We start from the raw sequence: 13498 nt of genomic DNA on the forward strand, positions 1-13498 counted from the left end.
GTAAAATCATAATTTAACATTCTGAGTTATGACTTATGAATTATGTAATCAGAAATTTTATTACAAACAAAATTCTATCATTAATTAACAAATTAAATTAGGAATTAAATAGGAATTATAGAAAGCAGGAGCACAAAACGACCTGATCTAAAAAAAGGACAATAAATTAAAGTCTAAAAAATTTTAAACAGCTTTTAAAACCAATTTTTTTAAATTCTACATTAAAGCATATGTAAAATCATAATTTAACATTCTCAAAAATCTTCGAAATCTATAGCTCTTACAATACATATATTACGACGATATATCTCTGTGATAGCAGAGAATGCAAAAGTACGAGGTTCGCGTGCGACACACGTGTTAAAGGAAACGAGCGGTGAAAAAGAAACGAGAAATATAGATTTATCATTTATTAATATCCAATGAAGGAAGTGGAATACAGTTTTGTCCGCTAAGCGTCTCATCTCCATTATCTCCCTCAACTAGGAAAAGAAACGGGGTGCCTCGCTGCGGCAGGTCGGTCTCGGGGGTTGGAAAGGGGGGTGGGAGGAGGGAGGGAAGCCGAGCCGAACTGTGATCGTCAACATTATATACATATATGTATATATAAAACAATTGTTACACACTAGAGCGAGAGCGCGTAATACAAAACAATGATTCTCCGGTTAGTTTATTACAATATGTCACTTTACGTTACGTCACTAATAAAAATATAATTCTCATTACCGCTCAGTACAATGTGATCGTCCGTCTCCAATATAGTATATAGTATAAGTAAAATATCTCTTGCAGTCGCTTACGTATATCTACGGAGCGTCCGCCGAGTCGTGAGTCTCAGGCAGGGGGGCTGCTTTTAGAGTTCAACTTTGCGCAAGCGATTCAGTCCCACCTCTTTGTCTTTCCTTCTCGCCAAACTCTAAAAACGTCCGCTTTGTCGACAGGACTGACAATAATAATAAAAGAACCCTAGTTAGCTATACGCGTTGCGCTAGATCATCTTTAGTCACGGCTGACTAGTTTTTACTACAGTCCAATTTTAATGATTATTAAAAAACCTTACCGTTAACTTTACAGCACGTCTATCTGTAACCGATCCGTAGCCTTAACCGTAAGCGATTTGACTCAATTACAAGCTAATTATTTAGAATCACTTAGCGCTAGTTAATAAAATAACCAATCTCGATTATCAGTAAGTAATCTTAGTCACAATTGTTGTAACATTAGAAAAGAAAGCCCGTATTATAGTATCGTTGACGCGAACGATCTTAAATTGATCTCGCTTCGATGTCTCTCCTCTTCGTTTCGCGTCGTCGATCGCAATAACAAGTTATCTTGGATCAGAACTTTGGAAAGTTTCTCTGCGAACGATGTAAAATTTCCCGAAAAGCGCAACAGCTGAATCGAAATGAAAATTCCCCCATTCGAGAGACATAGGACTCCGCGGACACCTCGCAGGAATGCATATATACATATTATGTATATACACACGCACACACGTACATAAATGTATATATGCATTCGCGTATATATCTCCAAGTTTGCAACTTGTATATGTATACATATTTTTCTCATTTAATATTTATATAATATATATATGTAGACATCTGTATAATATAGAACTATATTCTCATGCCATATTACAACAATACAAACAGTCAATATTAATGATAATGTTAACTTGCGTAATGCAAGCACCACAGCTAGTATAGCAGTTTGAGCAATACGTAATGCTTCCTTGTTTCAGGATCGGGAGATTAACACGACGGATCATCGAGAAACATACGATGGCAACAAATTAATCTCCGTCACCCTCGTCGCGCTTGATTCCGTTCTACAGGGTGTCCCGAGAGTGACAAAGGTCAGGTCAGGGTATTATCTCTTGTATCTTTAATTTTAATCTGTCATTTATATGTAACGTAACTTAAAACTTGAATGAAAAACTTAAATTTCTCTTTTGCTATCTATCAATATTAATCTCTATGATATTAATCTCGAATAATAAACTTAAAATGTATAAAAATACCTTTAAAATCTTTAAAATCTTTAATTACGAATGATAAATATCTTTAATTACGAATTAAAACGATAGTTTAATCTAAGACTTATAATGATCGAGATTAAAAGATATGCATATATTTCGTAATCTTGAAAATAGAAGGATTATAGAAAATAGAGGATCGTTAATTTTTGCTATAAAAAAGATCAAACACAGCGTGATCAATAGCGTAGAACACTTTCGGTATTCCGATACAAGACTCGGAACACCGTGTATAGCGAATCGCGCCTGTAGGAAAGATTTTACCACTTTCTAACATTGATTGTGATAGACTTAAGCGTAATGAAACACCGTTGATTATGTCTCTCCTATTCATATCGGTGCGATTCAGAACTGAGACAAATCTTTTCCTTTCCTTTCTGTGTAAATGATCGCCGCGAGACTCGAAAATTCTCCCTAATAATAAAAGATCTGCGGATAGAGTCGGGGTAATGGAATTCCATATCGGGAATCGGCATCAATTCATCTCAGCTCGGACTCGCACACTTCCCTTGGCACGCTTCCCTATCATCGACGAAGCATCTAGCAGTCAGTCATGTAAATATGATCTCGATCTTCTGCTAACATTTATCCACGGATAATGTAATTTATTTACACAACATCTCTAACGTATTTACATCGCTAGCTACAGCTTTACGCGACTATGTAATAAGAAAGAAGTTAGCTTTGTACCGCTCGTGTATGTGTCGCGCGCGCGCGTCTATAATAATTTAGACATCGATGCTTCGTCTTATATGTAAATACGATACGTTTCCGACTTTCTCAACTAATTGTAAATACGAATAGTTCTCTCGGTTATTTTCAAGAATATTCCTGAATTACCGTGTCGTAAAAAAAGATTTAGAGAGGACAAGTCTATTAGCGTCGTCTATTAGAGACAACGAGATTTAAAAAGATTTTCTTCTTATTTCTCAAATTATTATTTTTACCTCACTCATTATCGTGTTCTTGTCTAAATAATTGCACTGTCATTTTTCAAATTACTGCATTAATATTGTCTTGTATCATTTTCTTCAAGTACAAATTATACGGATTATATATATGCACTGTCAGCTAATTTGATAATAAATATATATAAATAATATATATAAAATATATATATTCTCAGTATGTTTGTATTCATGGGTAAATGATATTCGTTATAGAATATTAAATCTTCTTAGAATGAATAAAACTGTAAAGTTAAATGAATAAAATCGCGTAAGACAAGTAACATCTTCTTCTAGTAATTAAATAAGTGTTACTAAACATGTCCTTCATTTTACGACTGTCTTTCTTGCCAGCGATATGAGTCTCTCACGCGAAGAAATAGCCCTGGAAGAACTTGACGCGGACTTTGCAGAGCATTACGTATTACGTCTCTATATTAACATTTGGCAATGAGTAGAGTACTAACAGTTCTTACGCTAATTATCTCTAAGCGTCACAGATAACATTACGTTATACTTCTCCTTAATAACAACAGGGAGACTCAGGTAACAGTTTCAACAAGTTCTCATTCTCAGCGTATTATTCCGTTAAACAAAATTCCATTGATATTTTAATTCATTATATTTTTTTCATCATTCACGTATCAAGAGAAAAAATGTACTTAGAATAGATGAGTATCTATAAGTGTACAATAAGATTACTGATAAATTGCAGTATAAAAATGACACAAAGTATATAAAAGATAAATATTGGATATCTTTTTTCATATAAGCAAAATTTTATTTATTGGAATAATACGAGAGACGTGCTAGTTTGTATAACAGAAGTAGTGTAGTAGGAGCTGTACAAGGATTCAAACTAATTGTAAGATACATGATTGTAGAATTAAAAATTTGTATATATACATATAATATATATATATACAATAGTATATATATAGGTATAACGAAAGCTCGGTAAGATCAGATTGAGAAATAAATAAATTATCATATACCAGAGCCATATGCAGATAAATGAACGTAAATTGTCAGTCTAAAAATTTTCTGTCTGATTTCCTAAGACGCTTCTGTCATTTATTTTGATCATCTTTAGGTCTTGGTTGAGATGTACATTATAAAGAAAAACGAACGTCTAATATTATTTATATTTTGACAAACAGGACATTATTAAAATGACCAAATATATAGGTGTTTGTATCTTTAGCCGACGTGTTTGCACTATGACTTTTATGTAACTTAATAATATAAGATAAAATGTGTTACCAGCAATAAAGTACGATTTAAAAATGAGATTACATGTCGTTACATCCATATGCAGGATATCTTGTAATTAACTAAATATTCAATCCACGGATATAAATAACATTTATAGTCACTATTTTTGCTAGAAATTTACCTAATGTTTGTTTTGATTTATAATGTATATTTTAACTAAAATGTACAGACTAAAAATGATAAATATGTATAAATAAACCATCAAAATACCCCAGAAATAAGATGAAAAATTTTTAGTGATAAATAATTTACGCTTTGCTCATCTGCGCACGACTCGTACACGCTAATTTCTTCATTTAATTGTCAATTCCCGAGTCTCAAAATTTTTTAATTGAGGCTCGAATTTTTGGGATCTAAAATACATAGTATAATGTAAAACGAATAAACACGAGGTGATTCCAAAGATCATTGAGAACTAGCACTCCGCGTGCGAAACTAAAAATATTCAAGATCGAGAAGGCTAAAGTACCTATAATACCTATCTATAAATACATATAAATCTGCGAAAATAGATCAAGGAGATTTACGATATGAGGTACAACGAAATGAGACAACAACACTTATGTACGTCATCTATAGGACAGTAAAAGATCTATAATATGAGATATCTGCGAGACTGTTGCGTGAATTATGAATACACGGCGTAAAAATCTATAAGATCATCACAAAATATAATGATCTACGGAATAAAGGAACTACCGGATACGGAACCAAGAATCGTGTCCTTCCTTCACGAGCTACCGCCGCGATTCGAAGAACGAGCGGCAGCGTACAAATCGTCAGAGTTTCTCGGTTGTTGCTGATTGATGAACGCTGGCTGATGCCGATGATGCAGGCGTGACGGATGGGCCCACGCTCGTTGATCGTTCCAACGGGAAGGATGTCTTGCCCAAGGGTGGCTGCGAGATCGCACGCTTCGCCGTCCTAAAAGAGCTGCCGTTCGGCAATAGTCAATAAACAGACGTAAGCTTTCTTCTCGAGATAACCGAAGAACGTTTAGCAAGCTCAATCCTTCCCATATAGAGAGATGAATTTCATCTCAAATTAATTTTTTTTAGATGTCAAAGATAAGTAAGAATAAATTGATATAAATATGTATACATATATTCTTATTAGAATAGTTTATATAAATATTCAATATTTTATATTATGCTAAATTATATTATGTAATATTCAATTATATAAAAAGTGCATTTTCAATTAGACACATTGAATTTTACTCTTATAACTTCGACATTGCATTGGGAAGAAAGGGCCTAAAGCGTCCCAAAGTTATCTTGATGAGTGATTTATCGTTGGCGCATTCGGCGTACTGTCATTCGAGTCAGCACGACTGACAGCACGCAAAATGCGATTACTGCGATGGACATCGTATATTGCATTCTCGAAACTATTCGCACATCTAATTAAAATCTATCAAATGTGCGACAGAAATGAATTGTAAATCAATCCTGGAAACAGAAGCTTCTTTATAATAACACGTTTTCAAGAGCAAATTTTATTTATCTATTACATGAATGCGATAAAAATAGCATATGTACAATAATGGATCGAAAAATATCGACTGATGCTAGTTGAAAAGCGATTGGAAGTTAATTGGAAGATAGTTTAAAAATGTATGAATTAAAAACGTAACGATAATCCGGCAATGCCATATAAAATTATTAATTGGATTGTTTTCCAGACAGTATATTATGCAAATCCGCTTCTGTGCTGTGCGACGTGTGCAAGAAGCAGCAGTGATACATCTTTCTTATTCGCTTATCGTGTCTGGATGAAAGCACAATAATGCACAATAATTTATCCCTCCTTTCTAATATTTAGCCTGAAAACGATTAATGATCACTTGCATTTGCACATTATTCATTACTGTTGTTGTTGTTGTTGTTATTGTTGTTGTTGTTGTTGTTGTTGTAATATAATGTACACATTATTTCTCGATACCCTATACATAGATAACATCAACAGATATCTACAGAATGCAAATATATATATATATATAAAACAACAAATTCTTTGAAGAGTTTGAAATAGAGTTTTCCTCAGCAAAAATTTTATTAAATGTCATGGTAATGTCTCGCGCCAAGTTTACACGCAGCGAGACAGACTATGTATCTTTCTTAATTTACTTGACTTTTTTAATATAAAATATTTCTATATAATTAAACCTTACAATAAATAATAAACAAATATAAGGAGAAATTAATTGAAAAGTAATATTATTACATTTTAGATTTCTCTCAAGAACTCGTTAAGATTTTGTAGCTCTTAATATTTGCAGTTGATGCTCATTAAAGTTTCAAAACGAGGAGAATATTTTTTAAAATATTCTAAAGATATCATATGGACCATTTTTATATATTTCGCTCTGCATCCTGTGTAGAATAGTGTGTTTCGTATTGTAATTTGTAAAACTCGCTTGCGAGTGAAACAGATCGCCATTGAAAGCGGATGAATGAAAACAAGCGCAGTGGGAAAGCGGCGTGTTTTACACTGGTATTGTACATTGCTGGAAAAGCGTGACGCAACATATCTGTAAAGCGTTAATGGATAATGAACCAGATGCGTAGACGGAAGACACCTGTCCGCCCTGTGGATGACAGCGAGACAATTATTTTAAATCTTGTCGTCCTTGAATGGCATGGGGGATCGTGGTACTAAGCATTCAACTAAGCGAGACGATTCTGTACTGTCCAAGCTTCTGTTGTTCGATCCTAAAATAGCATAGCTCTGGCAGACAATTGCAACTATAGAAAAAGTTATAATTTTACACACAGTCTCCCTTATATTCCTCTATATATAATTACAAATTAATTATATAGACTTTGATTCTTCCGCTTCCACCACAAAGACTTTTTTCTATTTGTGATGATGTCGGCATGTCGGCATCTGTGGAATAGTTTGTTAGACGGAAATTTAGTAAGCTACACGTTACGTAGTTGATGTTACAAACTCGTCGAGTCTTCGCACTTGCTGCCAGTACTATGGAGAGAACCATAAGTAGACAAGCGAAAAGGGCAAAACGATTTTCCTCTCTATGGAGGTAGCAAAAAAACAGCTGCGGAATGAAATATGTATAATTCGCGGGGAGAATTCTCTAATTAATCGATTGATTCGTTTCTAAAAGTACGCCAAGAGAAAAGAGATCTTGTCAGTTGCCTGAATTCTGATCTTACATTTCAGTTAGTCTTTTTTTTTCAGTAATTCTTGATACCGCTTTCTCGTTAGCGTATATGCTATCGTTTGTCCCATAATTCCGCCACCTATGGAATGCAAGATTATGAACGAACCAGAACCGCTCAGAGCGACGAGATTGTTAGCGCGCGTGTATCATGATTGGCACAGCAAAGTATGCATGATCGGGTGACAAGAGCGGCGTTTGCCTCTAATAAACAGAGAGATCACACGGTGCATCCGTGAGTTCTCGGAACTTGCACATTCACATATATGATAATCGTGCACTGATGGTGTCTTCTGTAAATCTATCACATCCCCATTCGTGCTGTCTGTGGTCTTTTCAAGCAACGATTCAGCCTGATCTACCACCAAGGAAATCTTTCATCTGAGAGATCATCTATTAGATGCCATATACATCTAATCTAATCAGAATCTATCGATTTTACTTGATTATTATGTAAACTCTGCAGCGTGATAAATGTTCTACGTAAATTCTATCATGTTCTTTGCTTTCCAAAAAATAATTATACTTATTTTTAATACTTACAACATCTTAATACTTATAAAAGTATTAAGCAATGGTCTCTCGATCAACTCGAAACATTGTGGAGATTCACAACTTATAGCTTTTTGTTATAAAATAAAACTTTTAATTTTATCGATTTTTTAATTATATTTTTTGAAGAAAGATTACAAGATTTCTAATGTTTACTGAATTATACGTGATTTGAATGGATACTTAAAAATACCATTAATTATGTATCATAATTAAATCCCTGTTATTATGTATAAAATTATGTTAATGAAACTAGATGAAAAATTAATACTTTATATTACAATAAATTATAATACTTTATATTACAATAAATTAAAAACTCATTCCTATATTTTTAAATAATTATTTGCATTAAATAGACCACATTTTAATCCAGTTGAAAAGGATATTAATTATTCAGTTAAAATATCCTCCAATCGTATAAGTTATTCGGAATCCGCGACCCAATTTAAATTGGGATTAAAATATTAGAAGATATTAAGTCAGAATCCCGTCAGTTGAGAGACACGTAAAACGCGAAGCGGTCTAGGTGGTGGATCTAGCATTCTATGACATAAAACACTCATCTAACAAGTTTCAAGCGAAACGTGAGACGGCGGTTTACCTTCGTCGCTAAAGTGAGACCGGTTCGTTTCGGGGAGGATTACGAAAACAACTCTATTTCCCGGGCGTATCTAGCGAGCGGTCATAGAGCGAATTAACCACAGATCCTGGACATTGTGTACTAGCCGATAGGCAAACAATGAGTTCGAGCGTAGGTATGGCGACAACAGCTTTTCGCCAAGTAAGAGATAGAGACAGAGAAGTGTGATATTTAACTACGCTGAGACAACGCGACATATCCTCATAGCAGGTACCTGCAATCAAGAGACTGATCAGCGAAATTCGGTCGGCGAGCCTCCACTTTACTGACTAATAGACAGCGTGAGGACGTGGGCCGGTGCAGCGCGCGTTAATGGTAAAAAGATCCGATCGTAAGGGGAAAGCGAGGAATAGTGGAATGTTGATTACGAAACGTCGATCCGACCTGGCAATCGCGAAAATCGAACGTTCTGTGACTGCAATTATTCCTCTTCCTCGTACAAATGTCCTCCCCTCGATATAAGCCGCTGCCAATTTCCGCGATCGTTAAATGCTCACTGTTTCCACGTGTGAAAAGATAACACGATCTTGTATAAGATCTTTCTACCAGTAAGAGATCGCGCTGCGATATCTGCGATAGAGATTTAGGGAAAAGCGGAGGGCATAGGCGCCGACGCATTCCCGATTTGGATCAATTATTTAGTTAATTAATTTAACAAGTTAGTGGAGAGAATTGGATTCAATAACAACGACAGCAAGCGGTAAGCTTCAAAACAGTCCAAAATGAAGATTGGACAAGGGACTACAATTTTCCTTTTTAATAAAGATTGCAACTATAACGAAACCGAGAAGGTCGTGACTCTCCAGAGGCTTTAAACAAAAGAATTAAGAATGCAATACTCATTGGTTGGAGTAAGCTGAAAACACGATTATCGCGCACCGCCGGCGCCTATGACGATGATTAAGCAGTAGACGGTTATTAGATAGTTACCAATGTGAGTAAGTAAATTGTACGTAGATTATAGGCGTGTGTTAGATGTGAGTAAGGTAGATTTTCCGCTTTAAGTAGACGCTGTTGCGCGCCGGGGAGTTCACCGCTGTGTCGTTACTGGAACATAGCCGGTGCTCGTTTTCACACACGCAAAGGACACACACATTTTGCCGCTAGCCGAAGAGCTATGGCAATCCCGCGCGCGAACGCCGCACAGGGTGTCCTTTCTCAACCCTTTCTTGCCTGACCGTGATAAAGGTACAATAAAGAGTAGTCTGTGCCAAATTGGGCAAATGTCAAAAATTCGGCGTCATTTTTATCGTTATTTGTTATTAAATTGAATAAATTTTAATTTAAATATATAATTGCAGCAACGTTTGTGCAACCTTTCAAAGCACATATTTTCCGGAAGATTGAAGAGTTCATCAGATAGCTTCTTAAATTTTCATAAACGATTGTTAAACCGACAATTCAAACCAGCAATTAATTTAACGATTACTACCCCCAGAGCGAAAGAAATAAGACAAAATTGTCGCGTTTGAAAGCAATTTCAAGCAATTGGGCAACAGAGGGTTGAGAGGATAAACTCGCTCTCGTAAAGATGCTGTCTGCATCTTCCCCTTGTAGCTTCGAAAGTCAGTTGCACCAATGTTAACGAACTAAACAGTTTTTCATTCTTGAACAATTCTGTGGCGATCTACGCCACCCACATAACACATCCGCGCGATAACTCGACGGAATCTATATTACCAGTTATTGTTGTTCCTTGGCGCAGAGACGCCTGACAGGAATTCCTCAGGTTACGAGGCTCCTTCCTATCACTCCTGTCAGGCGTATCTGCGCCAAGGAACAACAAACAACTAGTAATATAGATTCCGCCGCGTTATCGCGCGGATGTGTTATGTGAGTGGCGTAGATCGCCACAAGTTCGACAGAATTTTTCTCCTTCTTCTTATAATTACAATAAACTGTTGAACGTAGAGAAAAATGAATTGAATTATTAGATTATTTATTACACAAGTTGATACTGTTTTCAACATAGTACTATTCGAATGCAATGATATTTCAGAAAAGCTTCCTAATATCTACATATTATTGTGAAGAAGAAAAATTATAATCAAAAACTAAGTGTTGTAAGAATAAGCAGAAGTGATTGGTACTCTTAATTGTGAATTTAACAGCCACAACCACAGGTGCAATTGATTCCGGTACAACAGTAAATGCATAACTACAACGCTTTCAGCGTAACGAACAACAGAATCCGGCAAGAAAGATATTTGATCCTTTAGCGAAGCGTGGGAAGATCTTTTGTTACGATATTGTCAGAATGCATTGCTAGAAAAACTCACCTTCGTCGACGCAGGGAACTATTCTGTCCTGGTAAGCCGAACTGACCCCTGGGGATCACCATGCGCGCGTTGCCCTGAGCAGGCCGCGAACCCCCGTGCACCTGCAGCGTGCTCAAATGAGCGGCATACCCGTCGTACAGTATTGTCGCCATAGCTTGATGCTTCTTGGATACTTTGCCGATGATGAAGATCTGGCTCGGTTTCAGGCTTATCGCCGTATATACGTTAATGTCTTTCTCGCTGCCGTACGCCTGATGTATTATCATACCGTGCTCCTACATCCAATTGATCATTATTAATTCGCTGTCAAAATTGTATCGTGTAGATTGAAGAAATGCGAGGCAATTGATCATAATTTAACCTGAATTCTTTCCAAGATGTAAAAAAAAATTATTAAACTTTCTTAACTTTGGATAAAAAATTAATTTTGAAATTAATAAATATAGGTACTTGTGACGGTGTGATGTATAAAATACACATTTTTATAAGTAGTCGAACATCCATCCAAATTAAACAAAACAATGATTTGTAGGTTTACTTGTTGATTAGAAAACGAAAGTATTAGCTGTCTGAGAATTGATCATCCATGAATATTTAATTGATTTATCTGGTTCTATTGTTAGCTGTGCATTCTAAATATATGTATAATCCTAGCAAGCACAAACCTTCACAAGCTTATTCAAGTAGGCGGCTTTGTGGGCGAGCGGATCTCTGGACAGGCCGTCGGCAAATGAGACAAGACCGTGAGGAAAATTATGCTGCGACAGCCAGGAAACTACTGTCTGCTGTTGCATATCGGGTCTCGCAGTAATATAAATGATGAGGTAACCCAGTTCCTGCCAATGCCTATAAGAAATAATAAAGAAGAATGTTACTTCCTAACAATATCAACTTTTTGCTTAAAAAAAAAAAAAAGACGTATGTACATTTGTTATAGAATATATTTTAGAGCTGATTTCCAAATATAATTATGTGGCACCTTTTCGTTTAAACAAGTCGATTTTTCAGATTAAAGTATCTCAAATAAAGAAATGCCACAGAAAATATTTGTAAATAAAATTATTTCTTAATGTTATGTAGAAATTACGTTGAATAATAAAATAAAGATTTAACCCAACTACGAACACCTTATATGTACATTCAGCAAAAAAAACTTTGTGATAAAAACGAGAAAGTGTTAAGCAAGAATAATATAAAAAATTTTTATTTTTTAAATACTTTTGCATTCCGCAGATAAAGAAATATTCGCAAAATTCGTTCTCTAATTCGTCTTTATAATATATTACCTCACAACGTCGACGGCACCAGCCCAGACTTTCGGATCTTTACCACTCACCGACCTACTAGCGGCAAAAGAACCATCTATGCTAAAAACCACGCACTCAGTTCTCGGCGGTATCACAGCCATGAAAAAATCTACAGATGTATGATCTCCCCTGAAACGCGATTGAACATGCATTTGTATTAGAAATTTATATTTCCTTAGCATTAAATAAAAAGCTAATTTATATTAATTACATCCTTAATTATTCTTACTTATTCATCTATATTTTAACTTTCATTCATATGACGTGAAATATTAATTTCAATTTTCCTCGATTAGTATATTAAATTATAATTTATTTTAATTATTAGCAACAATTTTAATCTACATGGATTATAACTTACATTAATATCTATTTAAATTTTAAAGAGGGAAATATATATTACCTTACAACCATCTTTACTGGATAAAGTCCGTAACCTAGCGCTTTGTCATCTGGTATTTTGTAAATTATTCTACCATTTTTGTCAGTTACCTCAGTAGAGATGTATGTCCACTCGCCTGCCGGTGCGTTTTTCATAATATGGATATCAACTTTCTCACCTACGACGTAATGACAAATATTTTTCATCTTACATTTAATATCATATTTTTAACGACTACGATATCGATTCGCGTTTCAATGTATAAAATTATTATTAATAATAAATGATAAATTAAGTAAGTTATTAATTAAATGTTATATTTTGAAATTGGTTAAATAGACCACTTATTATAAAGATCAGTTTTAGAAAAGTTCTTTCCTTAATTTTATTTATACCTGTTAAAGTTATCATATCAATAGGACTGTACATAAACCTAGCGACTAATACTTGTGGTGCACCTTCCCTCACGATGACATCATTCGCTCTGTGATTGGCAGCAACATTCTGAAATATGTCAATATGTCATGTCAATTTTTAAGTAACAGACAATTAAATATTATATTTAAATTGATAAAGAAATAAACCTTAAGTTTAACGGAGGTACGCTTTTTATTCCATTTTTCTCTGGGTTGACCTGGACGGAAACAAGTGAGATCTTTTTCCTCGTTGCCGAGCAATGGCAAATCGAATCTGCCTAATTGCCTCAAAATGAACGCGATCACGTCCGAAGACTCCCAATAACTAGCGTGGAAGAGATGCGGCAAGGCGTTTGTAGGAAAATTAGCGAGACCCTCTGGACAATAGAGCGCATAATCTAGTCTTTTGGTGCCCCACCACCTTTGCATCACTGGAACAAAATAATAAGCTTCGGACTACTTCGGTATGCTTGACATT

At 35.2% G+C, this 13498-nt stretch overlaps 1 protein-coding gene across 14 annotated transcripts in view; it reads right to left on the reverse strand.

The window, feature by feature from the left end:
- Window positions 1-395: 395 nt before the first annotated feature.
- Window positions 396-13498, reverse strand: part of Rdgb (retinal degeneration B) — a 73929-nt gene continuing 60826 nt past the window's right edge. For 10 of the 14 annotated variants that reach the window (XM_071773749.1, XM_071773755.1, XM_071773754.1 and 7 more), the window contains 7 exons: window positions 13189-13451; window positions 13000-13108; window positions 12626-12782; window positions 12202-12351; window positions 11581-11761; window positions 10916-11190; window positions 396-5193 (listed from right to left, as the gene is read on the reverse strand). In XM_071773749.1, coding sequence (XP_071629850.1) covers window positions 5040-5193; window positions 10916-11190; window positions 11581-11761; window positions 12202-12351; window positions 12626-12782; window positions 13000-13108; window positions 13189-13451 — 1289 coding nt within the window. In that variant the 3' untranslated portion in view covers window positions 396-5039. The other 4 variants (XR_011731293.1, XR_011731294.1, XM_071773753.1 and 1 more) reach the window with 4 other exon arrangements.

Source organism: Temnothorax longispinosus, chromosome 3 (genome assembly GCF_030848805.1).
Source record: "Temnothorax longispinosus isolate EJ_2023e chromosome 3, Tlon_JGU_v1, whole genome shotgun sequence".
NCBI lineage: Eukaryota > Metazoa > Arthropoda > Insecta > Hymenoptera > Formicidae > Temnothorax > Temnothorax longispinosus.